General features: G+C 45.4%; 1 protein-coding gene across 2 annotated transcripts in view; it reads left to right on the top strand.

Moving 5' to 3' along the window:
• The window catches only part of Slc14a2 (solute carrier family 14 member 2), a 445,750-nt gene that overhangs the window by 415,604 nt on the left and 5,492 nt on the right, over positions 1-24,654 (top strand). For both annotated transcript variants that reach the window (XM_010616575.3, XM_010616574.3), the window contains 8 exons: positions 14,067-14,189; positions 16,206-16,288; positions 17,160-17,319; positions 17,972-18,161; positions 18,495-18,623; positions 19,910-20,102; positions 23,149-23,296; positions 23,883-24,017. In XM_010616575.3, coding sequence (XP_010614877.1) covers positions 14,067-14,189; positions 16,206-16,288; positions 17,160-17,319; positions 17,972-18,161; positions 18,495-18,623; positions 19,910-20,102; positions 23,149-23,296; positions 23,883-24,017 — 1,161 coding nt within the window. The remainder of the gene's footprint in view (positions 1-14,066; positions 14,190-16,205; positions 16,289-17,159; positions 17,320-17,971; positions 18,162-18,494; positions 18,624-19,909; positions 20,103-23,148; positions 23,297-23,882; positions 24,018-24,654) is intronic.

Raw genomic sequence — 24,654 nt, 5'->3', positions numbered from 1 at the left:
TTTTGTTGTGGTCTGTCTCCTCTTGCCCTGAAATGAGATACAGGTTGTGGTAACTTACTGCCCTAAATTTTGGCCTGTTCCCCTTATTCCATCTCAATGGTCTCCTGTGTTGGTGGCCTGGAACTATGTGCTAATATTCATGACCTAAGAAACTCTGCCTTCTGACCTGACCTCATTCACTCATTTGTCTAGGAGACATTGCATGAGGAACTATTAATGTGTTACCTGGGCCCTAGGCTTGACAATAAACCACGAGAGAATCAGACCAACTCCTGACTTCAAGGAATTTATTTTATGGGGACTTACCTAGCCAGGTGAATAGTTTGATTTGAGATAAAGATGACGCTGGTAACTCAGATGTCCTGAGCCCATTTATGTTTACAGTATGTTTTTGTCTTGAGGAAGTTATCTGGTTGGCTTGGTCTTCTGTTTAAGGATTCCAGGAAAATTTTTGTGCCTCTTCTCCTGTCTCCTGTATTGCTACTACCTGCGGCCCAAGTATTACCAGCCATCCCTTTGACTTAAGGCTTTGAACCTGTTAAAATGTAAACAGTCCTGGGAAGCACACAGCAAGCATGATTGATCATTTGCATCTTAGGTTGGAGCAGTCATTTCTGAGAAAAGGTTTGATGAGCAATGAAGGGAGAAAACAGGCATTGCACATTTTGAGATGGTCTTTGCAAACAAGGGCATGCAGAGATGAGGGTAAGCTGGGTGAATAAAGTCTGGAGCCCCTTTTTCCCCTCTGGATATGATGGTGAAGCTGGTTGTACTAGCCTCCCCCACCCCATTAAGTTTGTTGGTACATTTAAAGCGAACGATACAGTTTCATTCATCATTGGGATCTTGTACCTTTACATGATATACCTGGTTCTTATTTTTTCCCCATACCCCTGCCCTCCCTTCACCCCCTTCACCCTTCCCTATTTACAAAGTGTACGAGTCTAGGAAAGAAGAAATGGGGAGACCTTGCCTGTCTTCGGCAGATGACCCATGTGGTAGAGGTCAGTTAAACGTCACTGCAGTGCATCGAGCACCGAGGTGGGCATAATAAGCAGACAGACTGAGTTGGTGGAGAGGGGGGACTGGCGTGCAGAGGTAAGGGCTGGAGTTCCATTGAGGACTGTTGCTTGGGGTGTGGGAAACTAAACCACATGACCCCATCGCTTCTTGGCCTTTTGGCTAAGAATCAAGTGTAAACCACATGACCACTGCAGCCTCTCTCTTTCAACTCCCAAGTTTCTGTGACTCTACAGCCCTTGGTTCCTATAGATGAAAAAGGAGGAAGTTAGCTGAGGTGGGAAAAAACGCAAGAACATAGTCAGGAAAAGTATACAATATACCATTAGTACCTTTCCAGCTTTTTCTAGAGCTTGGCCAGCTAGACATTTGGTTAGTTTACCAAAAGGCCTGGTTACTGTTAAGTACACAGACTGGACCCACATCACGCAGCTGGGCTTCGACCTGCTCCTCCCCCTTACTCTCCCTTCTGAGGGGTCCTTTTCCAGCCAACTCTCTATGACCTGACCATCACTTGGTCTCCTGACCTGCACTCATGGCCACATCAGACCTGTGGGCCACAGTTTGTGCTTCCTATGAGAGCCGAGCTTTGTTCCCTTGTCTCCTAAATGTTGTGCAGGCCCGAGGAAAGCTGTCATCTAAACCAGACGGAGGATGGCAGTTTCACTGTGGGCGTGATTCTCAATAATTGATAGTCTCATCTGGCAAATTTAAAGCATTTTATTTGAGTTATTACTATTACTATTATCATTGTTATTATTATACTGTTTTTTCCCACCTTTAGGCAGTCAGAGAATTCATAGGGAACTAGGAATTCCAGTGCCCCAAGGAAGAAGTGGAGGAGAGAAACACAAGTCCTTCTGGACTCTCTGTGAATTGATAACTAGGAGCCCTACTACAGCTGCTGAACCAGAATGTCGTAAAGGGAGCAGTACTTTAGAGAACTGCTAGGGCCAGCTTGCATTTACTACGCCTTGCACCCTGAAGGCCTCTGACATCCTGGTGTTTCATTCTGTTATCCTCCCTCTATGAGGCTGGAAACAATGAGGCTAAAGACATAAGTACTGTGAAGCAAACTTCATTCTGGATTAATGTAACTTCTGAACCTCCAAAAGAAAGATCCACAGTCACAAAGAGATCTCTTGGAGAATCCTTGGTACCAAGCTCTGGCCTTAGGTAGCACCTGTTGGGGACAAGATTCCATCTTGGCCTTTTGCTTTCTAAGAGAGCACCCTAAGCCTGCCATATTAGATAGATAGCTTCTTTCTAAGAACTATGGTTCTATTTAGCTCATGGACCCACTGAACTTCATGGACAGCTTCTTTAAAGGTGATTACTTCCTGTCTTTCCAATTTGGTTACACATTGTTTGCAAGTAGCATCTCCCTATTGAGTCCGGGGTAGACAGACGCTCAGAGAGCCAGAGTGAGTGCTCCACAAGAATTCAGGAGCTCTTAGGAGAGGCCAGAGCTAAAGGGCAAAGGATGAGCGCTCAGGGCTGACCTGAGAGACTAAGTAGCAGGGGGATGAAGAAGACGTGAATGCTCCGGTGTCAGCACAAGGCCATGAGCCCTAAACTAGCAACATCCAGGAAGGGGCCCTGTGCTGGGAATTGCTCTGCTCCCCACACACTCCCTGCCTCTCCCTGGAATTCGGGAGGCGGGAGAGGAAGCTCCCATGTCCTTTGTTTGCTTTGCTTCCTCAGAAGGCTCTTCCTGTTCAGGACCCCTCTTGCACAGTTCCAAAACACCTGGCATGGTGGGAAGGGGACCTTTGACGTCAGTGGGGATGACTGTCTACTCAGGTGTAGCTAATTCCCTCTGTGTGAGGTTTTGTTTCTGATCCTGGGCAGGCCCGCTGTACTCCACCCCTGAGTGTAGATTGGGGGTGAAGGTGGTACACCTTCATACCCATCATACTCACACAGCCAAGCAAAACAAGTTTGGATTGCTGCCCCCACAAACTCTAACCCACCGCACCCATGGCCTCATGGGACTTGGGAGGGCCAGAGTCCCTAATATATAGACCTCAGAATTCTTTCAGAACATGCCCTTCTTGATCTGAGATCCTGGAGAGCCAGGACCCCAGTCAGCAATAGTGAAGAGGCAAGATCTGAAAATTTCCACAGAACAAGAAAGACAACATCTAGCATTAGGCTGTGTAAAACTTTTCATGGAGCTACTGATGGCAACGCTGCTCCCCTGCCTAAACCCTGTCTGTACCAGGAGTTAAGGGAGCTTATTGAAGCTGGAAGGCAAATTGGCCCCCTGAGGAGACAGTACTTAAATAATTGCTTTAAAGGCAAATGAGGGCACTAGAATTCTAATGAGAGGAGGTAATGCTGGAGAGACAATAGGGAAGCTACTGGACAGTCTGCCCTTGAAAGGAAAGCTGCCTGGTCTATCCAAGTGGGGCACCATGGTAGTGGGAGCTCATCTTCCCCAAAGAGTTTAGGATATAGTCTTTCAGCAGGAAAGCCAAAGTCAGTGTAGAATTGCTGCAGAAGGGACATTTTTTTTCTCCTTCCTCCTCCTCCATGGTACTCTTCCTCACCTGGCAGGTGTGTGCCAGGCATGAGTTTAGGGGATGAAAATTAGGAAATTTACAGAGAGTCAGTAAGAGGGTGGGCAGGCAGAAGGTCTCAGGGAAACAAGCAGGTTCAGACTTAGGAAAAATCACAGAGCCTGGAGTTGAGGACCAGAGACACCACCCAACAGGAAAGAAGCTTCTTTCCAAGCCCTGATGGTCTAGAGTCCTCCAGCCCTGTGCAGGAAATCGAAAGAAGCCCAGGTAAGAGGGGCTTGGGGACACTAGCAAGCCATGTAGGCACCAAGCCAACAGAACAATCTGGCTTTTCAATGGGAAAGTTCTGCTTTGTTCTTCAGTTTAGCTGGATCTGGGGAAAACAGTTGTAGGATGTAACCTCACTAAGGACTCCAGAGAGAATCTAGACCTCGGAAGCTTCAACCCAGAAAGGCTCTTAAATATTTATAGTCCAAAACTCTATGTTTTATAGATGAGGAAACCACATTTTGTCCAGAGACTTAATCCAGGTGATAAAAGATCCTAGGCAAAAGCCCAGGCATCCTAAAAACAACTCTGACTGAGTTCTACTGGCTCTATTTCCAAGTAAATCAGTCAGCCTTCAAATTCCCTTCCCCACCACACCTGCCCACTAGGTGAGCCTTCAAAATAGTCATCATCCTTTCTACAACTTGGCAACCTACAGCTCTGACATCAGTATGGTTCCCAGGGCAGCATCATGTTGAGTTGAACTCTGGAGAATGAGATAGAGCTGAATGCCTTTTGCTGTCTCCTCAGGTCTTGTGTCCCTTCTGCAGAAACGCCAATAGAGCTGGACTAACCAGTCTCCAAAAACATCTTAACACCCCAGCTCCTCAACAGTCCTTAATGGCCCATCTTAACATATCCATCTTAGATTACCATAGACTTATTCTATTTTTTTAGTTTATTGGTACATTTTAGGTATACAGTATAGTTAAATTCATCATTGGGACCTTGCATCTTTATATGACATATCATGGTTCTTCTGTTTTCCCCATTCCCCAGCCCTCCCTTCACCCTCTGCACCCTTCCCTGTTTACAAAGATGTTATTGCGATGTTTTTCCCTTTCTAATGTTTTACTTTTGCCTACTTAACTTTCTCCTACCCCTCCCACTTCCGCTATTCTTTCAGACCTTTTCTTCCTATTACACAATATCAATTATACATTTTGATCCTTATTTACATTTTTTAGTCTTTCATACCAGAGAAACTATCCAGTATTTACTACTCCTCAAGTGTGTCTTAATAATTTCACTTCAGAGTATGGCCTCAATGTGCATCCACTTAGCTGTAAATCTCTCCAGATTCTCATTCTTTATGGCTGAGTAGTACTCCATTTAAAACACACACACACACACACACACACACACACACACACACACATCTTCTTTATCCAGTCTCCAGTTGATGGGCAATTGGGCTGTTTCCAAGTTTTAGCTATTACAAACTATGCCGCTATAAACATGGGTGAGCATATATCATTGTGGCATGATTATTTTAATTCTTTTGGGAAGGTACCCAGCAGGGGAATAGCTGGGTCAAATGGAACCTCTAGTCCTAGTTCTTTGAGGTATCTCCATATTGATTTGCACAGTGGTTGCACCAGTCTGCACTCCCACCAACAGTGAAGAAGGGTTCCTTTCTCCCTACAACCCCGTCAACATTTGTTATTGGTTGATTTCTTGATAGCAGCCATTCTTTCTGGGGTGGAGTGGAATCTCAGTGTTGTTTTCATCTGCATCTCTCAGATGAACAGTAGTGTTGAACATTTTTTCATATGTTTATTTGCTGCTTTTACTTCATTGTCTGAGAAATGTCTGTTCATTTCAGATGCCCATTTTTGAACTGAGTCTTTATATTTGGGAGGTCTGACATTTTTTAGTTCCTTATATATTCTAGATAGTAGACCTTTGTCTGAGGAACAACTAACTGGTAAAAATTTTTCCCATATTGTAGGTGGTCTCTTAGCTGTTGGTGATTTATCTTGCCATACAGAAGCTATTAAAAATGATGAGATCCCAATTGTTGATTATTTGTGCTAGTTCCTGTGCTACTGAAGATTTGTTCATAAAGTCTTTTCCTATGCCAATGTCTTCAAGAGTTCTACCTAACTTATCTTCCATCAAGTTTAGTGTTTCCATTTTAATATTTAAATCTTTAACTACAGAAAGGGAATGTTTCTGGAAGACAGATAGCAAGGTCATTAAAGACATAACCTTCTAGAATATTGGAGCTATCTGATCAGAGACTAGATAGCCTTTATTAGGTCTTTGATTGCCTCCAAAACTGGCACCAGAGGATATGATCCCTGGAAAACTTGCTAAGGAAAATCCATCCTGTAAGGGTGTATACCTACTGTTAGTACCTTTGTCTACAAAGTATACAAAATCCACATCCTTCTGTAATATTCGAAGGGAAAGACAAATTTCCTGGCACGGCCAACTCTGATTGTGATTTATTTTCCAGAGTATTATGTTAAGAAGGATTCTGATATTGTGTCTACTATTGGGAAGGAATTCTATGACCAATTAGTTATGTGTCTCACAGATAATGAGAATGGGGGCATGGAAGAGGATGTTGGCAAAGGGAGTACTGAAATAGTGCCTCAAGAGAAGCATCTAGGATACAGTGGCCCAGACCTGCCCTTGACCTTTCAGTGGGTGTCACAAATGTGATGATACATAGATGTTTGCTATTTTTTGTCACTTTTGTTATCCTTTGAGGATAGGAAATAATTCATGATTTTTTAATTTAAAATGTCATGGGTCTGCTGATGTTGTTTGAAAGGCTCCAACTATCTGTAACACATCCACATTGCAGGAACAGAGAATCAAATCAGGAAGTCAAAACCTAGCCCCAAAACTGACTGTGTGGCCTCAGGTAAGCTACTTCTCTCTGAGCCTTGGTTTCCTTCCACTAATGCCAAGACTCAATGGTCATTCCACGTAGTTTCAGTATGTTGGAAGATACTGATTGAGCACTTTTCAAGTGCCTTGTAACTATCAGCATAAAACTCTACTATGGCCTAAACCTCAAAGCATGTAAACTAGCTCACTCCCTGCAAATGCAATGGAATTCAAAGAGTGCACTGACCCATATGGCCAAGTAAGCCAAGAACAGCTTCATAGAAGAAGTAAAACATATATCAAACAATGAAGGGTAAGTAGAACTTAGACAAGAAGAAGGACAGAGGAAGCACAGTGAGCCAGTGAGAAAGCCATAGGATCACAGCGGTGCATAATTTGCAAGGAAAAGGATAGGATGATGAAGTGAACCATACTGTAGAATGTCTGGAAAGTCAGGCAGAGAAGTTGGAGCATTATACTCTTGGATAAAGGGAGATGTAGATTATTGAGTAATAAAGTGAATCAAAGTAAGGCTGAAGCACAGAAACGACTAAAAGAAGAATGATGAAAATCAAGAAAGGCCAGGCATATATAGCTCTTGGCATTGCCACCTGCCTCACAAGCACGAGGTCCTGAGTTCAATCCCCAGTATGGCCAAAAAAAAAAAAAAATCAAGCAGACTGGAAACACAGACATGCAATTCTGAGGATGTGTTAATAGTGGAAAGAGTGAAAAAGTATTCTGGAGAAAAATGCACCAGGTGTTAACCTGGATATGAACAGGGTGCTCTGGCCTTTGGACTGTCTTTAATCTCATTTATGAGGTTATGATGAGGTTAAATAAGATATCTATTCATTTATGCTTGTTAATCTCTCTCCTGTGGGGTAAGCCAAAGATACGGAAAGAAACAAAATATGGGGGGAGGCCCATTGGCCAACTAGTGAGCCATGTAAGAAGAAGGTTTACAGCACTGACTATAAAGGTGAATCTCATTTATTTCAGGGTTACAGTGAGTCATACCCTACCTTTTTAAATAACTGGCTAATTGATTAAGAAGCTAGGGCTTCCAAGTAATTTATCTCTAAGTGCTCCTGTGGCCCCTCCCCTCTTGTTTGCCTCATTTGTCTCCCAGCCCACCACCCAGTCCAATTATATTTGGAAAGTATAGGAAGATTTGGAGATTTTTCTTAAGGGAGCCATAATTTAGAAAGAAAGTGATTCTAAAATACCTAATTAGGCCATTGCATTCAAAAACAGAGTTGAACCTAAACCAAAAACAAAGCTTTTATGATAAGGCATAGGGAACTAAATCATAGACCTCAAGGCAAGAGAAAGAGCAGAGCTATGTGATATCTACTCTTGGCTTTGCCAATAGCTATGTGGCCATGGGCAAATCACTCCGTCTCTCTAGTCCTGTTTCCAATGTGTAAAATGAGAAGGCCAAAATAGAGAGTCTCAGAAGCCTTTTCCAAGGCTCAGTGGGGGCTGCCTTTCGAGAACATGCTGGGCAGTCACCTCTCCCACGCTGCCCACAGCCCTGATCTTTCCCACCTGGAAAGAAGCTGCCCTGAGCCAGGTGGAGAAGCACTTCACACTCCTCTCTCTTGTCCTGAATGGTGTTTGTGTCAGTCTGCAGCTGTGTAAGCTATTATGTCTTATACTCCTGTGTCACGTCTATCCCTTCCAGTCATGTCTAATGTCGAAAATCAGTTTCCAGTCCAGTGAGAGTAATATGTAGCCTTTTATGATATTTGTGTGCAATATCCCTTCTTCCACTGAGGATATTTGATGTAAAGAAAAAAAAAAACTCAGTCCCACAATAAAATACAAAAGTGGCAAAAGTTTAAAAAAAAAAACAACCTTTCCAATTTCAATATTTAAGGCTTTGGTAATTTACAAGATGATCTTTGAAAATGTCAACAAAGCACAACCTCACAGAAAAAATGGGTCACCTCGTTTACCTCCCACAAGCATCCATACACACATACCACATATACACACACACCACAGTGTAGCTCTAGAAATTACAAGTCATGGTACAAAGCTTCTATATAAAGAAAAACTCAAACTGTGGCTAAAGCATAATCATGTAGAACTGATTGTAGAAAAAACTCAAATTATACATGTTTCTTTTCTTTTTTCTTGAGACAGGGTTTCACTATGTAGTTGAGGCTGACCTGGAACTCACTCTGTAGCCCAGGCTGGTCTCGAACTCGCAGTGATCCTCCTGCCTCAGCCTCCCGAGTGCTGGGATTACAGGAGTGCATCACTACGACCGGCTGTTTCATTTTTTTTAAAAAAGTCACTCTGATGTGATAGCTAAGAGATTGTCTTGTGGTATGTGGATGTGTCCACAATTGCCAGGTCAAAGGAAGAAGAGGCCCAAAGAGATGGAAGGGATGACAAATGTGTCTTTATGGTAGATTCAAATACTCCATGAGTGACACATGAAGAGCCGTCACTCACCTCCAGGAGAAAGTAAACCCTGAGAAGGACACGCTGTAGAAGTTATGTAGGCCTGGGCCTGTTTGGGTTGATTTCCAGGCAGGGTTGATCATGTTTCCCTTCTGAAAGATGGCAGATAGAGTCAAGGTTTGTTTGGTTCCCTTAAGGAAACTGTAATAAGCTTTAGGTTTTTATCTCACAACAGAAGTCTTCTACAAAATATTTTCTCATTACTGATGATTTGAATGGTTAGCATTTTCTCTGCATTAGAAGTCAGTAAATGCATGAGTTCTTTGGGATCACTATGCCCCCAGAAAAGAGTCTATGTGCAAATCCTTATGACTCAGAACTATTATTTGCTTCGGGTTGATGAGAAGGAGACTCTTGCCTTCCTAAACACAGGACAATGGCAATCTTCAGAGGCAGGAACCATGCCCCTGAAATGGTCCTGAATGGCCCCGAGCTGGAGCCACAGGCTCTGGGACGTTTAATAAGGCTTGTTAGAGGAGGGGAGAGCAGCGCTTCCTACACCAGGTGGGCATGCCAAGGAGTTACTTGGCTGTTGACCCATAGGTGACCGAGGACAAGACTTCTTTTCTTTTTCTTTCCTTTTTTTTTTTTTTTTTGTAGAAAAGATAGATAAGAGCTTATTTAGTTTAGAAAACACTGTCAAGAGGGACAACAAACAAGCTTCCGAGAGAGAAATAGTGTGGTTAGGGTCAGAGATTTGGGCTTTCATAAATGTTTAAAGATATAGGAAAAAGGTCTAGACAGCAAATGCAATTATCTAAAGAATGAGGACAGAGTTTCTTAACTGTGTGTCACAGTGCACATCTATCTGTGCCAAGACAGCAATGCCCCTGGCAATTCAGGCACCCACCGGGAACCCACGGTAACCAGAGTCCCTGGGCCCAGCATCTGTTTACTGCACTGTGCCGCACAAGTTCTGTTTTCTATGTGTGCCAGATATTGCAAGAGATGAGAAAGGCACTTCCTGAGTGCCTAGTGAACACAATTTACTCTTGGCCTATGGAAGGCCCAACCCCATCTCCAAGCAGCCTGGCTTTATGGCCAGGTGGAATAGACCAATGTAACATCCCGTAACCAAAACAAATCACATCGAGCAAGACTCTGTCTTCAATAGTCTGTTTTCTCCTCTTCATCAACTGAGCTATTCCAGCCACTCTTACAGAACTTCTGGGTTTCTTGTGGGTAGTTACGGATGACCAACCTCTTTACTACCATCTGCAAATTTCCACTGTTTTATCCAAGTAATGCTTGAAATAATCAGCCTCACCCTACAGCTTCCAAACCCTACAAAACTCAGCTAACATTTGCAGCAACCTGTGAAAGACCCTTACCTCTACTTGACTATTTTTCAAATATTTAACATTTCCCATAAGATACATTATTTTTAAAAGTACTTCATACCTTGGACTATCCAATGACTTTGTTTGTTACACCATTCAGAAATTAAAATTTATGGGATAATCCAATCTTCATTAATTTATTCAAAAAAACTCTTCTGAGTAGCTACAGTATACCAGACACATGATAGGTGCTGGAGGTATCCAGAGAAATTAATGTAATCCTGGCTGTCAAGACTCTCACCAGTCAAAAACACATAATTAACTCTCAGCTTGTGAGAGTCAACGCAGGTAGGTGTAAAATGCCAGGTGTCCCCTAAGGATAAAGAGCCATCCTGCATAGATCAGAGGGCCCTGGCACCATCAGATGGAAGTGTCCCCCCTAAGGAGGTACCTGATGTGTGACTAGTGCAAAATTACTTTCCAGAGCATTTTGAGAGCATTATCCCACTTTATTACAACAGAAGAAAGAAATGGCAGGTAGCCCTCTGAGATACCTGTCATCATTTACAGGGTGGGTTTGCAAGGTCGGTCAGCCCTACAGAGTCTGTAACTTTCTTCCCCAGAGAACTGTGCGCCTGCAATTGAGGACACTCTCAATGAGGTTACATAACTTGCAAGAGGTCAGGCAAAAATTAGTGGCTTCTCATTCCCAGCCAGTGTTATTGTTTTCTTTCTCTCCCACCACATCAACAGTGTATCTCATTTCCAGAACATTTGATAGACACATTCATAATATTCTTAAAATTGCCTTTATCCTTTATAAAAGTCTTGAGAATTTGTCCCAGAGGCCAGTAGCAAATTGCTACCACCTTCATTCAAAAGATTTTCCACAGCCTTGGGAAGTTGGTTATTTTGTCTCCAATCATCTTGCCTGATCTGTTTCCATATCTCATTCTCAGCTCTCCATTAGCACGGCTTGAGGGTCCTTGGCCCTCCATGGCTGGTCTGTAGCCCAGCATTCCAGTATCACACTAGTGTGAGAACAGTGATTCTTTTTCTGTTTGTTGTGATGACCCATCAACTCTAGGGATGCATAGAAATACATGTCCTGCCTCACTTTCCTGAGCTACGAGAGTCACAGAACCTACGCTGCTAGATATTTAGAGCAATGGAATGGAGCCTGATCTACTTGCTTTCTGTATTATCTGTGAGCCCTGCTGGATGAGGCTTGGCCTCACTCACTGAGACCTTATTGGCAAGCCCAGCTCTCTCTACCTCTGTTTCTATGGCTAACTCAGCTTTAAAAAATAACCTCTAGGGTATCTTAACAACCAGCAACTTTTTGTATTTCCAAAAGTTCCAGATAAATGTTTCCTCGGTGGTTAAAGTGAATCACCCTCTTCAGATATACAACAACTAACACGGTTTAGTACATGGAATTTGTCATGGCCTCTAATATCCCAGACTAGGTCCCAAGCTAAAAAGGAAAGCTTCTTCCTTGTACTAAATGGGTTCACACTGTACATTACAATGGAAAGAGCTGTGAATTGACAGGTAGGAGACCCAAAGCAATTTCTAGCTCTGCTGTGATTAATGAGCTGTGTATCTCAGTGAGTTGATTTCTCTAGACTATGGAGGTAAACTGATCTTGAAGCTCCCATCCAGTGGAGTTTATGAATCTAAAGTCAAAATACAGCTCTGCCAAGGGGTAATCTGGGGTTACTTGCACTTGGTATATGCAAAATGAGACGTAATGGTCCCCAGAAGTGCCCTGGCAGCCTGGCAGCCTGGGGGGTGGCACTGTGGGAGAACACAGATGGTGCAAGGACACGCCCTTACTTTGCATTCTGCAGAGGGGCCCCCGGGAAAGCTAAAATTCCAAGGGCCTCTGTGGTGCAGAGTTCACAGACATTTCCCAGCCTTGGGAGTCATAGCTCAAGGCTGAACCAGGGGCAGGATTCCAAAACAGTATCTACTTCTCCACCTGAGCCTGAGTGAAGGGACATGGTCCTTGTTCCATTCCCATCTGAAAGAGCAGATGAGACTGCTTTCATTCATTGCTCATGCATGCCAGCCCCACCCCACCCCCCAACTGTCAGAATGTTGACCCTGCCAATAATACCGTGAGCTTTGTTAAAATTGTCTCTACATAAGCAATGTGACCTCTGCCAATCTTTTCAAATTTTAATGTGCATATAGATCAGCAAGGGATCTTGTTAAAAAAACAGATTTTAATTGAGTAGGTCTGGGTTGAAGCCTGAAATTCTGCATTCCTACCAAGCTCCCTCGTGACAACCATCATGAAGTTATTCTAATAGCACCAGATTCTGAGTAGCAAAGATGCGGAAAAATAATTGGACACTGAGGGTCCCAGTTTCCACTGTTAGTAGAAAGCCACGGAAATCATGCTGGGCTTCAATTTTCCATCTTTTGGTGACAACACCCATCCAACCCATTTCAAGGTACTGTTTGAAAATTCAAAATGAGTTAACCTAAAGAGCGTGCAACTGTAAAAGTGAATAGTGGATGTTTTCTGCTATTCCAGGCAGCTGCTTGACCTCTGACTCTGGTGTGCACTAGAACCCCAATTTTAGATGAGCGTGCCCTGGTGATCACCAGATAGTCTATTTAATAAACCTTGGAGGGGCCTGCAAGCATGCACTTTAACAAGCCACACAGGGGATTTGATATTGTCCTTCTCATACCATGACTTGAGAAATCTTGTTCCTAGCAGTAAAGGTGGTCTCCTCCCCCACAGTGTGGAAATTGAAAACAATATGCTACAGAAGAGGGTTTCTTATAGCTCAGAATGTATTCAAGACACTTAGTTCCCCCTAGATAGGTACTTGTCAGATTTTAATATACACAGAACTCACCTGGGGGAACTTGTTGAAATACAGCTTCTGATTCCATCAGTCTGGGGTTAGGCTAAGATTCTGTATTTCTAACAAGCTCCCAGAGGAGGCTAATGCTGGTCTGAGGATCAAACATTAAGCAGCGAGAACCTATACCAATAATTCTAAGCCCAAACTGCACATGAGAGCCATCTTTTAAATACCATAGGAGTTGGAAACTTTAATCTTCCTCATTGATCTGGGGTAATCCTCAGGCTTTTTTTTTTTTTTAAGCACCTAATATGCAACTCTTTCAAACTCCCTGCTACTGGCTGTACTCAGCTCAGAATCCACTTCTTCTGGCCCATCCAAGGTATGGTCCAATGGGTCTTAGACTGGCTCACCCTCCTCTGGACATGGAAGATGTGTTAGTTACTTTTCACTCATTGCTGAGACAAAATACCCAACACCCAAAGTTAGAGGGGAAGGAGTTTGTTTGGCTTCCAGTTCATAGAAGTTTCAGACCATAATCTTCTGGCTCCGAGGTTGGGAGGGCAAACAAGCATCACAAAGGAGAGAAACAACATGGCGCACACAAGGCAGCAAAGGTAACAAGAGAGTAACTGCATCTCCTTGCCCCTTTATCTTATTCAGACTACTTGGGGTGGGTAGTACTCACACCCTTAATCCTAGTGCCCTTGAGCCTAGCACGGTATCATGAATCAATCCCAGTTTCACACACTCTAGACCAAGCCTTTGACCACATGAGGCTTTATGGGGACATCTAGACCAAAACCATAACAGTAGAACTTAGCTTCCTGCAGGAAGAGAAGGTAAAAGTTGTAACAGGAGAAAGGGAGCGGCCAAATGTTTTACACAAAGACAGGCGCCATTAATCCCTAAACGTCAGGCTGTACCCCTCTCTCCTTTCCTTTCTCCACTCTCTCCTTTCCAGCTTCTGGGTGTGGATTTCCTTGCACTCTGCTTGGCTTTCAGAAGTGTGGACCAGGTAGGACACTGACTTGTCTCCTCTTGTTCCCTGCTAGGTGGCAGTGGAGAGCAGCCATCCACAGTGGGCCAGAAGGCAGAGGAGGGCGCTGAGGCCGTGCTCTCCAGGCACAGGAGTGTGTTCCACATTGAGTGGTCATCTGTTCGGAGGAGGAGCAAAGGTGTGCACATCCTCCTCATCGTGCTGGGTCCCTACCTTCCTTGTCTTTGATAAAACTAGGACAGTGGTCTTTACCAGCTCCACAGGGTGGTGGGAACACCCATGAGGGCAGATTCATTCTTCTCGTGCATGACTGCTGGCCAAGGCCTCAACTTTCTTGTGTCTAGACTCACCCTTCCTAGAGTGGGGAAGCAAGCTGGGACAGGCAGCGGACAAAGGCAGGTGGTGTCAACTTGGCTGCCTGTGAGAATCACCTGGGTCCCATGGCCAAAGACTCTAGTTTAATTCATTTGGGAGCAGTCTGAACTGGCATCAGGATCCTTTAGAGCTCTTCACGAGATTCTAAATTACCACTAGTCCAAAACCATTGGTCTGGGAGGCTGAAGATGAATAGTTCTTTCCCAAGTGGGTGTTGGTGGGTGTAACCAATGGAACAGGTAGAAAGGAAAGCTGTGTGCAGGGGACTCCCACAGGCCAGGAGAGGTTCTGGAGGGCAGCCAAAGCTGAGCAGGTGAAGTAACCAGAAACTTGGGCTTGGAAGCTGGGATCAGGTTCTGGGAAACAGGAAGGATTTGGGAGGGACCAGCCCCATCGGCTGCAGGTTGGGACGGCTTACGGAGTGACAGCAGAGAGGGGTGATCTAATTCTTCCCCAACCCCCAGAGAAGGGAGCAGAACTCCCCAGACACACACAGCTGGCCAGAGGCACTGCAAGGGACACAACCAACTCCCAAGCTAGGGTGACCTCCCGCCAGATGCCTCTCAGAAGATGCATTAGTGACTTTCTTCGTATCTTTCATACTGAAAGTCAGCTAAGCCAGAGAAATGGGTCTTGAGTGGTTGTGGGGAGACCTACAAGGTAACGGGGCCATTGCAGTTACCTCAGGAACCCCTCAACCCCAAGAGTTTGCCTTTGTTTGGTTCCCATGATATGGAAGAGAGCATGGATTCCCTCGAAATGTCAATGAGTTCCCTCCTAACAACTCTGCACAAGTACGGGAGTGGAGTGAGGCCGGCACAATAAAGCCCCACTTAAAAGAGCCAGGAGGTGGAGGCCCATGGGATTGCTGCAGCACTGGCGGGCAGAGGGGAGCTCCAGCCAGGAGTCATGTCAGTCAGGCCATCGCACATGCAAGCCTCCCTCCCAGTTAGAGGAATCCTCTCTGCTTCCCAGTCTTCATTTCAAAGTTTCCAAAATTAATGTGTTTCTCCTGCTATTCTCACATTTAATCACCAGAGGGAACCAGAGCACCAAGACCAAAAAAATAAAATAGTCTAAGCGCCTGATTTTTCACAATGCATAAAATTCTACTGAAATTCGTCATTCTTTAAAATAAATCATTCATAGTACCAATAAATGTTTGTGGCTACATTACAAGAGTTTTAAAGATGTAAAAGGCATCCCAAAATCTGTCTTAAATAACTACATGTGTATCACTTTTCCTGATCCAACTAGCAGTTGGTATTAAAATGTCTAAAATTCAGAGACATACAGAGAAAGAGTGAGAGAAAAAGTTCAAATCCTGAATTGCTTGAGGTCATCCAGCTGAGAAGAGTCATAGCCCACATTCAAACCCACATCCTATATGGCTCAGGAAGACTACCACTTTAGGAGTAAAGGACTTAAACAACATCCACATTCCTTTCTTTGAGCACCTTCACATTCTCCCTATGGAATAAGAGAAAGAATCATCAGGATCACAGGCAAATCACTGTCCCTCTGGACTATTGTTTCCCCAGCTAAAAACTACTGGGCTTCTTAATTAAGGATTAGTGGAGTCTCTGAACTCTCTATATTCTTTGTAAAATGTCTTGTTTCCATGATGATATACATACCCAAATGGGCCCATGAGCAGTAAAGGAAAATAGGAAACTTTCAACTACAAGACTCCAGGCCTCTGTGCTTCCTCAGTGGAATGGGAAATACCAAGTAGACTAACGCCAGCATGGCAAGAAATTACTGCTAAGCTGCCAGAGTAGAGGTTCTGAACTGACGATTCTCTTTCTTCTAACTCCAGTGCTTGGAAAAGGTGAAAGCCAGGAGAGACAGACCAAAGAGCCTTTTCCTTATCCATACCGGAAGCCCACTGTGGAGCTGCCAGTGAGTATGGAGTGGCCAATCAGAGTTGGCACCCTGCCCCCTCAGATTGGGAAACTGAGAATCTATCAAGGAGGCTGACCCATGGAGGAGGAGTTTTCATTAGTTCATATTTTCAGAAATGTAATTACTAGATTAAAGTTTCTACTTTCACACTTTACTTTGCAAATTTTCATTTTTATTTGAATTATTATCAGGTTTCCTCTGAACCGAGTATTTAGGAAATAAGATTCTGGAAAACAGAATCTTCACATGTTCAATTTTATACCTTCATGTTTGTGGACAGTTAAATTTTAAAGACTAGATATGTTGGAGGGAAAACAGTTTCTTCTAGAAAAAAGTATAATATAGTGTAAGCAATAGTTTGTAAAACAAAAGTCTAGAAGCAAGGTAGTGCACACCTGCAATCTCAGCTACTCAGGGTGTTGAGACAGCAGGATCACAGGTGTAAGGCCAGCCTGGGCAACTTAGTGAATAAAATAAAAAGGGTAGGGCCATAATTCAGTGGTAAAATGCTTCCCTAGCATATGGTTAAACCCTCAACACTGCAAAAGGGGGGTAGGAGAAAATCGTGGTTGAATTGTTAATTCTGCCATTTGACCCCAACCTTTACAAGTAAGAACCTGTGCGTGCCTGGATCCTCATCCACAGAATGAGTATGGAGATGTCATGTTGTTCCTCCTGGCAGTTGCTAATATCAAAAGAGTGACAAGTCAAATGAAACAAAAGGCTCTAATCTACAGAAACAGGGAATAGAAGTTTAACAGAACACCAAATGAAAATCTTAGCTTGGTCCTCAGAGGACCACAAGCATCACTCAGCATGAAAGCCACAGAATATGGCGGGTTCATGCCCATCTCTCATCCATGGACAGGATCCTGACACCATGGAGGAAAGTTCAGAGATAAAGGTGGAAACCACTGCATCCAAGATGTCCTGGATCCAGAGCTCCATGGCTGCCAGGGGGAAGAGGGTCAGCCAAGCCCTCAGCTACATCACAGGAGAGATGAAGGAATTTGGGGAGGGACTTAAAGGTACCGTGCTGTGATGGCAGCCCTGACCCTACCCCTAAAAAGGTTGCCTCTGTCATCCCAGGAAACACATTGTAACAAAGGTCCTCTGTAGAGTAGAGTGAGCGCTAGAGTAGTGTGAGTGCCATCTCTGGGGTCTTTGTGAGAAACTAGGAATTCTGCAATTGCAACAGTCTCTTGGATGTAAAAACCATATATATCAGTGATGAGCTCCTGTTTCTGAATAGAAGAGTCCTGCTGCCCCGTATGTCCCAACCAGATGTTGCAGATAAGCAATTCAGTACTGGGGTTCTAGAGCCAGCATTCTAGAAAATGGACCTTGGGTGGCTCCAGGAGAAAACTGTCTACCAGGCCAACAAGTCTCCTCTGGCAGTCTCTCAGATCTGGCAGCAAGAGTTTCCTGGAGACCCAGACAGCTCAGAATACTCAATGCCCACCACAGCAAAAACAGCCTAGAGCCTGTTGGACGATCAAATACTGTCCCAGGTTCTCTGTGTACCTTCTTCCATGGCAAGTGGCAGGAGATGGCCGGCTCCCTGAAAACCCACCTGGGATCTGCAGGGAGATTTCTCACACCCTCAGCCCATCCCCAGGCCTTGCCCAGGGCTACCCTACACAGAAGCAGTTGCTGACTTCCTGGCCTGTTCCGTTTCAGACAAGTCCCCCGTGTTCCAGTTTGTCGACTGGGTGCTGCGGGGCACATCTCAGGTGATGTTCGTGAACAACCCGCTCAGCGGCATCCTCATTGTCATCGGGCTCTTTGTCCAGAACCCCTGGTGGGCCATCTCAGGCTGCCTGGGCACCACTGTGTCCACCTTGACAGCCCTTTTCCTCAGCCAGGACAAGTAAGTCCCCAAGGGGTAAGCACAAGGCTTAGGAGCCACTCCCTAAGGGGACCACTCTGCCCCTTTGCACCCCCTTTCAGCTCAGAAACCCCTCAAAACAAGGGCACTGGAAACCAAAAAGTGACTGTTCCTTTATTATCTTTTCATAGACACATTGTCTAGAGAAATGTGAGAGCCAGTAGGGCTGATGTGTTTCCTCCCCACTCCCAGAATGGTGGCTGTTTAGAGGTGTGTAGTCAGGACCACCACCCCAATGAGAAAAATCTGACTCCAAAGGAAAATTTTAAAAGGCATGGAGAAGCCCCGCCCACCAGCCCCATCCTGGTCCCCCAGGTCAGCCATTGCAGCGGGACTCCACGGCTACAATGGGATCCTTGTGGGGCTGCTGATGGCCGTGTTCTCAGACAAGGGCAACTACTACTGGTGGCTTCTGCTCCCGGTCTTCGTCATGTCCATGTCTTGGTAAGTTTGCTTTTGAGGTGAGTTCAGATCAAAGAGCCTTTGCCTTTCATATCCTGGGCCTGTGACTGCCTGTCTACCCTCCATTTTAAAGTGCGTTTGCATGGCTCACACATCAGAGACACCACTGGAGGTAATAACTGACATTATATCACGCTGGGACACCTGTACACAGTGTCATGAGCTCCCATCCTTTTCACTTCTTTGAAGATCCGAAAGGGTTTCTGGCCTCACCCTGCCACAACACAAAGCAGGAAACTGAGGCCTAGGCAGGGTGAGGTCCATGCCACAGGACTATGTCAGCTTCTGGAAATCCCTTCCCTTTGCTTCATGCCTGGGAACCCTGCTCAGATGGAGACAACTCCTGTAATAGTCAGATTTTCCACTGCTCAGACAAAGTACCCAACAGCCATAACTTAAAGGAGGGGAAGTTTAATTCGTCTCATGGTCGTAGAGGATTCAGTCCATGGGTAGTTTACTCAAGGCAAAAATGGCCTGGTAGAAGGGCATGGTGGAGAAACTCTGTTCACCCCACAGCAAGCAGGAAACAGAGAGACAGAGAGGAGATAGGGAAAAGAATACAGTGTTCCAGGCCACACCCTCCAGTGTGCCGCCTCTAACTGGACCTCACCTCCTAACATCAACTAATGCACTGATGAGTATAGGGGCCCCTTGATCCAACCACCTTCCAAATGCATGGGGCTGGGCCAGGGGTTTAGCTCAGTGGCACCACGCCTGCCTCGAAAGGTCGAGGTGCTGAGTTCGATCCCCAGTACCACACACACACACACACACACACACACACACACACACACACACAAAACAAATGCATGGGGCTTTGTGGAGGCATTTTAGATATAAAACACAACTTCCAAGGATAGGCTGAAGGCCAGACATAGGGTGCAGCCCTCAAGTGCCAGGCACCTCCCTCTTCACAAAGCACAAGATGCTCTGACCAAGACATAAGTGGGCCTGGTCACTCAAAATGCATTAGTTTAATAACTGAATGACTAATTCCCTCTGCCCTGCTCCCTGGACCTGTCCTCTTCCCTCCTGCCTGGGGCTATAGTTCATTGAGCCTTCTAGGGAGTTCCAAGGCTCCTGGCCTTAAATGTCCCCCAGTCTTCCTTCTGAGAGTGAGTACCCACCCTGTCTCTGTGCCCTGTGCAGGGAAGAGGTTGCCAGTCAGGGGGCAGGGGTGGGGGCAGCAGGGGGGGTGCAAGGGCCCCCAGTACTGTGCTGTCTGGAACCTGCTTCCCAACCAGCATCTCTCCTGGTTCTGCCACCAGCCCCATCCTCTCCAGCGCCTTGAGCACCATCTTCAGCAAGTGGGACCTGCCAGTCTTCACGCTGCCCTTCAACATCATCGTGACGTTGTACCTGGCAGCCACAGGCCACTACAACCTCTTCTTCCCCACGACGCTGCTGCAGCCTTCATCCTCTGTGCCCAATATCACCTGGACAGAGATCCAAGTGCCCTTGGTAGGTGTCACAGAAGAAAGGGCAGTGTATGCACAGAGGTAGCATCAAGTGGCATTTACTTGTTTAACACATCAGAAGGGTGGTAGTTATTAACAATGTCATGGTCGAGGTATTCGCCACACATACATCATGAGCTCCCATCCTTGCCTCCTTGTAAAAAGGGCTATTCCTGGTCCCACTCTGTTATGACACAGAGGAGGAAACCTAGGCAAGGTTAAGAGACCCACCTGAGGTCACACAGTGGTTTAGTAAGGAGCAAAGTCCGGCTTCTGGACTCCTGGCCTGGGTTCTTTGCTTTCCTTTGATGCTTTGTTCCAATTTTAATGCAAAGTGAGCTATGTGTTCTCTTTCATTCAGTCACACCTAATCATTAAAGATGTCCCCATCATGCTGCCATCTAAGGTTTCAGAAATCACTGTTGCAGGCTCCACAACTTACTGTATTCACTCTCTAAGGCTTGCTCATGCTTTAAAGCACCTGTATTCCTCCACTAAGAAATACATATACACCCTTGTGTGGTGGTGAGCGCCTAAAATCCTAGCACTCAGGAGGCTGACATAGGAGGATTGCTGTGAGTTCAAGGCCAGCCTGGGCTGCATACTGAGTTCAAGGCCATTCTGAACTACATAAAGACAACCTGTCTCACAAAAAGAAAAAAGAAAAAAAAAAATATATATATATATACATAACAGAGCTTCTCATGGAGTGAGACAGGGTCCCATAAATCACTAAGTTGCCCAGGCTGAGCTCGAGCTTGTACTCCTTTGTCTTGACTTCCCAGATGCTGGGATTACAAGTATGTGCCACTATACGCAGCCTAACAAGGTGTGTGTGCATGTGTGTGTCCCAAACTGAGGATGGAACTCAGGACCTTGTGCTTGCCAGGCAGGTGCAGCACCACTGAGCTACATCCCCAGCCACAGTGTTTTTTTTTAACAAGTATTCTGTACATAATGCCAACCTCTGGAAGTCTGCCAAGATAATGAATAAGAAGCAACACTGAAAGCATCAAATTAGCGTGGGGCAATGTGTCTGTTACCTTGTTATACAGCCGGGCACAGTTGCTCTGAGGCCTCTACTCCCTCTTACACAACAGAGCCCCACAGTCTGGTGCTCACCCTGAAACTTCATTATGGGCAGTTCACCACCACAGACCCACGTGAGCTTGGAAAGGAACTCCAGAAATAATGATGCCTCGTGTCTCTTAGCCTTCCATACTGTGATTGAAAGCACTCTGCATTTGTGCTAAGAAGCATCATCATTAGGAAAGGAAATGTTTGTGTTGGCACCATCCTTGGTGATTGCTTTGTATGTGCAAGGACCTTCATGGGCCAGAGGTGAGAAGAGGTGTCATGTTAGTGATTCAGCAACTCGGGCTCCTCATTCGTGGTGTTAACACAACTGATATATTTCGGAGGCAAAATTGGTAATTGGTGTGCTATGAGCAGATGTTGTTAGAAATTACAAGTTTAAGGGGCTGCGGATTTAGCTCAGTGGTTCCTCCACCTGCCTCTCAAGTGCAAGAAAGAAATTACAAGTTACTACTTCATGACACATTTTCAATTTCAAAAAACGTTTCAGAATTTTACGGAAATGAAAAAAATTAAATAATCCTGTACAAACACTTTAGAATCCCAAAGTTTTAGGAAGAAAAAAATTCCAATTTTTGGTAGTTGTTCTTTAAGAAATAATTTCCTGGGTCAGGGATTTAGCTCAGTGATTCTGCCATCTGCCTCACAAGTGCAAGGACCTGAGTCCGATACCCAATACCAAAAAAAGAAAGAAATAAATAACTTCCTGTCCAATTGACTGGATTAGGCAAAGATTTATAGGTTTGTGTGTTCTTGATGATTATAGTTAGAGCCTCGAGCACGTGGTGAAGGTCAGAGAGAGGTTCTACAACTCCCAGCAACACTGAGTCCCCACCCACAGGCTCCTCTTCTTGTCACACACGGAGACTCTCTCCAGATGCGACTAGGGAGAGATGAAACTGCCAGCGCCACTCCTTGTGTAGAACTCACAGCTGTCCCCTCCACGTGCACGACCAGGCCAGAACCCCTATTCTGTTCTCTGTCCTGGTGCGATGGAAGTCTGAGCCAAAGGGTGTTAGCTCAATAGGCCTGTGCCCTGTCCAGGTACACTCTCCCTGGGTGTGAGGCCCTGAGCTGCAGGTTCTCCATTCCCGACACCTCCCACCAGGAGCAGGCTCCGCCCCGAGGATGTAGACCTGCTGCTGTGATACACACAACTCATGCCAGACTGCTTCTGCCCCAAGGTGGGATGAACCCATTGTGTGCCAACACAGCCCACAGCCACGTCCCTTGAGCACTTAATTCCAAAGGCTCAAGGGCCCTTGGACAAATCCTCTGGGGCACAGGACCCAGTCTGCGTAGCAGGGGGAGCCCACAACTTGGGACCTTCCCTAGTTCCATGTGTGCCAGCAACCTCGAGATATAGGAATCCCTCTGATGCTCTTGCACCACAGACATCCTCACTGAGCCTTGAGATCCGTGGAACACTGAGGCAGGTGGCGGGAGGGGCTTGGGTTTATCAGCCAAAAGAGCAGGTGCTGGCCACACTGCCTCCTCCAGGCCCCTTCTGCAGATTTCAGGCCCACTGCTTGCTAAACAAGAGGGATATCTCCACACCCAGACTTGCCGTTCTTGGAAATATGTGAATCCATTTGTCCATCTAATATTTAACCTTCTCATTATATATATATTTTTTTGGCTTTATATCATATGAGAGTTTTGGTTGAAAATGTATTACTCTTCTCATGTGTGAAACATTTTCAGTTTCTCCTCTTGGGGGTTAAGTGCCTTTCACTCATGTTTATAGATGAAGAAAACCCAGTACCCTTGCCTCACTAAGAACTCAGTTAAAATGGGAAGAATTTGTTCCTTTTAGAGATGCCATACTTAAGCAGAAACCTTCAAAATCTGTGGCAAAGTATCATGTGGAGAGTTTGGCACCGAATCTTGTGGACTAAAGTTTACGTTGACTCTTTTACCTTCCTAACAAGCATGTGACCCTGTCGCACCTGCAGCTTTTGAGAGCCATCCCTGTTGGTGTCGGTCAAGTGTACGGCTGTGATAACCCCTGGACTGGAGGCATTTTCCTCGTCGCTCTGTTCCTGTCTTCACCTCTGATTTGCTTGCACGCAGCAATTGGATCCGCCATGGGCATGTTGGCAGGTCTGTGCCATTGCCTTCCCCTGTTAACAGGCTGGGGATGTTAGTGCCAGTGGCCAACCCCAAAGAAAAGGGTGGCGTGTGTCTTTAATGCTGCAGATTCCCCAAAACTCTCCCTCCTTCCACAGCACCCTGTTTCTCTGCTTTTGGTGCTGTGCCTTCATGCTCCTCCCAACAGCTGTCCTCAAGAAAGTCTTTGGCTTTTGGCATTTGCACCTTTTTATAAATTCAAAGTTTGGTTAAGGTTTCTTCAGGGTGTATTTGTATTTTAAGTCTTCTCTCCAGTGACAAAAAGGAGTAGTTCTCAGAAGAATCGTGTGTGTGTGTGTGTGTGTGTGTGGCGGGGAGGGACAATTTCTGGACTGTTTTTCTTCAACTCGTAACTGCTTAGCCACTAGTATTCATGTGGCTCCATGACAATCCATCTCCTGCAGATGTATTTTTGCTGTATAAAATCAGAAGCCCTATTTTGTATAAGCACCTTGGAGAAAAGCTGATTCTGAGCTTTGAGACTTATGGTAGTTTTGAGGGCAGCCACGTGGGCCCTGTAAGATCTCACGTTCAAAGCTGACTCCGGCCCGGCCCACAGCTCTCAGCATCGCCACGCCCTTTGACTCCATCTACTTCGGCCTGTGTGGCTTCAACAGCACCCTGGCCTGCATCGCCATCGGAGGCGTGTTCTACGTCATCACCTGGCAGACACACTTCCTCGCCATCGCCTGTGGTAGGTGCTCTAGAGTTCCCTTTTACGCTCAAAGGATCACCGTTTTCTTTCTTCCTTTTTAAAGTTATCTCTGATACCCTAAATTACTCGATGTTAAGGCCAGCATGCTATGGTTACTTAAGAAATAGTTTGCATATTGGCCAGAGAAAAGCTTACCATTTCCCTTGCACCTGCCACAAAAAGGCACTTTAGATACCTCATCGGCCCCCTCATCACAACTCAAGAGAGCTAGTATGTGTGATAGTCAGTTTTCATTACTGTGACAAAATACCCAAGATACATAACTGAGAGGAGGAGAGAGGGTTCAGAGTTTCAGAGGGTTCAGTCCATGGTCACCTGGCTCCTTGCTTAGGCCTGTGTGGAGGCAGAAACACCATGGCAGACAGGCGTGGCAGAGGAAAGCTGCTGCCTTGTGGCAGACAAGAAACAAATAAAGTGGGAAGGAGCCTGAGAGAAAGGGACCAGGGCTTAGATCTAGTCCCCAAGGTCACACCCCCATGACCCACACCTTTCAACTCCTGTTTTCATGACCTCCAGATGATGCCATCAAAATGTAGGGCCAGGGATTTAGCTCAGTGGTGCTGCCACCTGCCTCACAAGTGCAAGGTCCCAAGTTCAATCCCTGATGCCACAAAAA

This window comes from Fukomys damarensis, unplaced genomic scaffold (assembly GCF_012274545.1).
Source record: "Fukomys damarensis isolate Sample0158 unplaced genomic scaffold, DMR_v1.0_HiC HiC_scaffold_30, whole genome shotgun sequence".
Lineage (NCBI taxonomy): Eukaryota > Metazoa > Chordata > Mammalia > Rodentia > Bathyergidae > Fukomys > Fukomys damarensis.
This window is presented reverse-complemented; position numbering and strand designations above follow the sequence as displayed.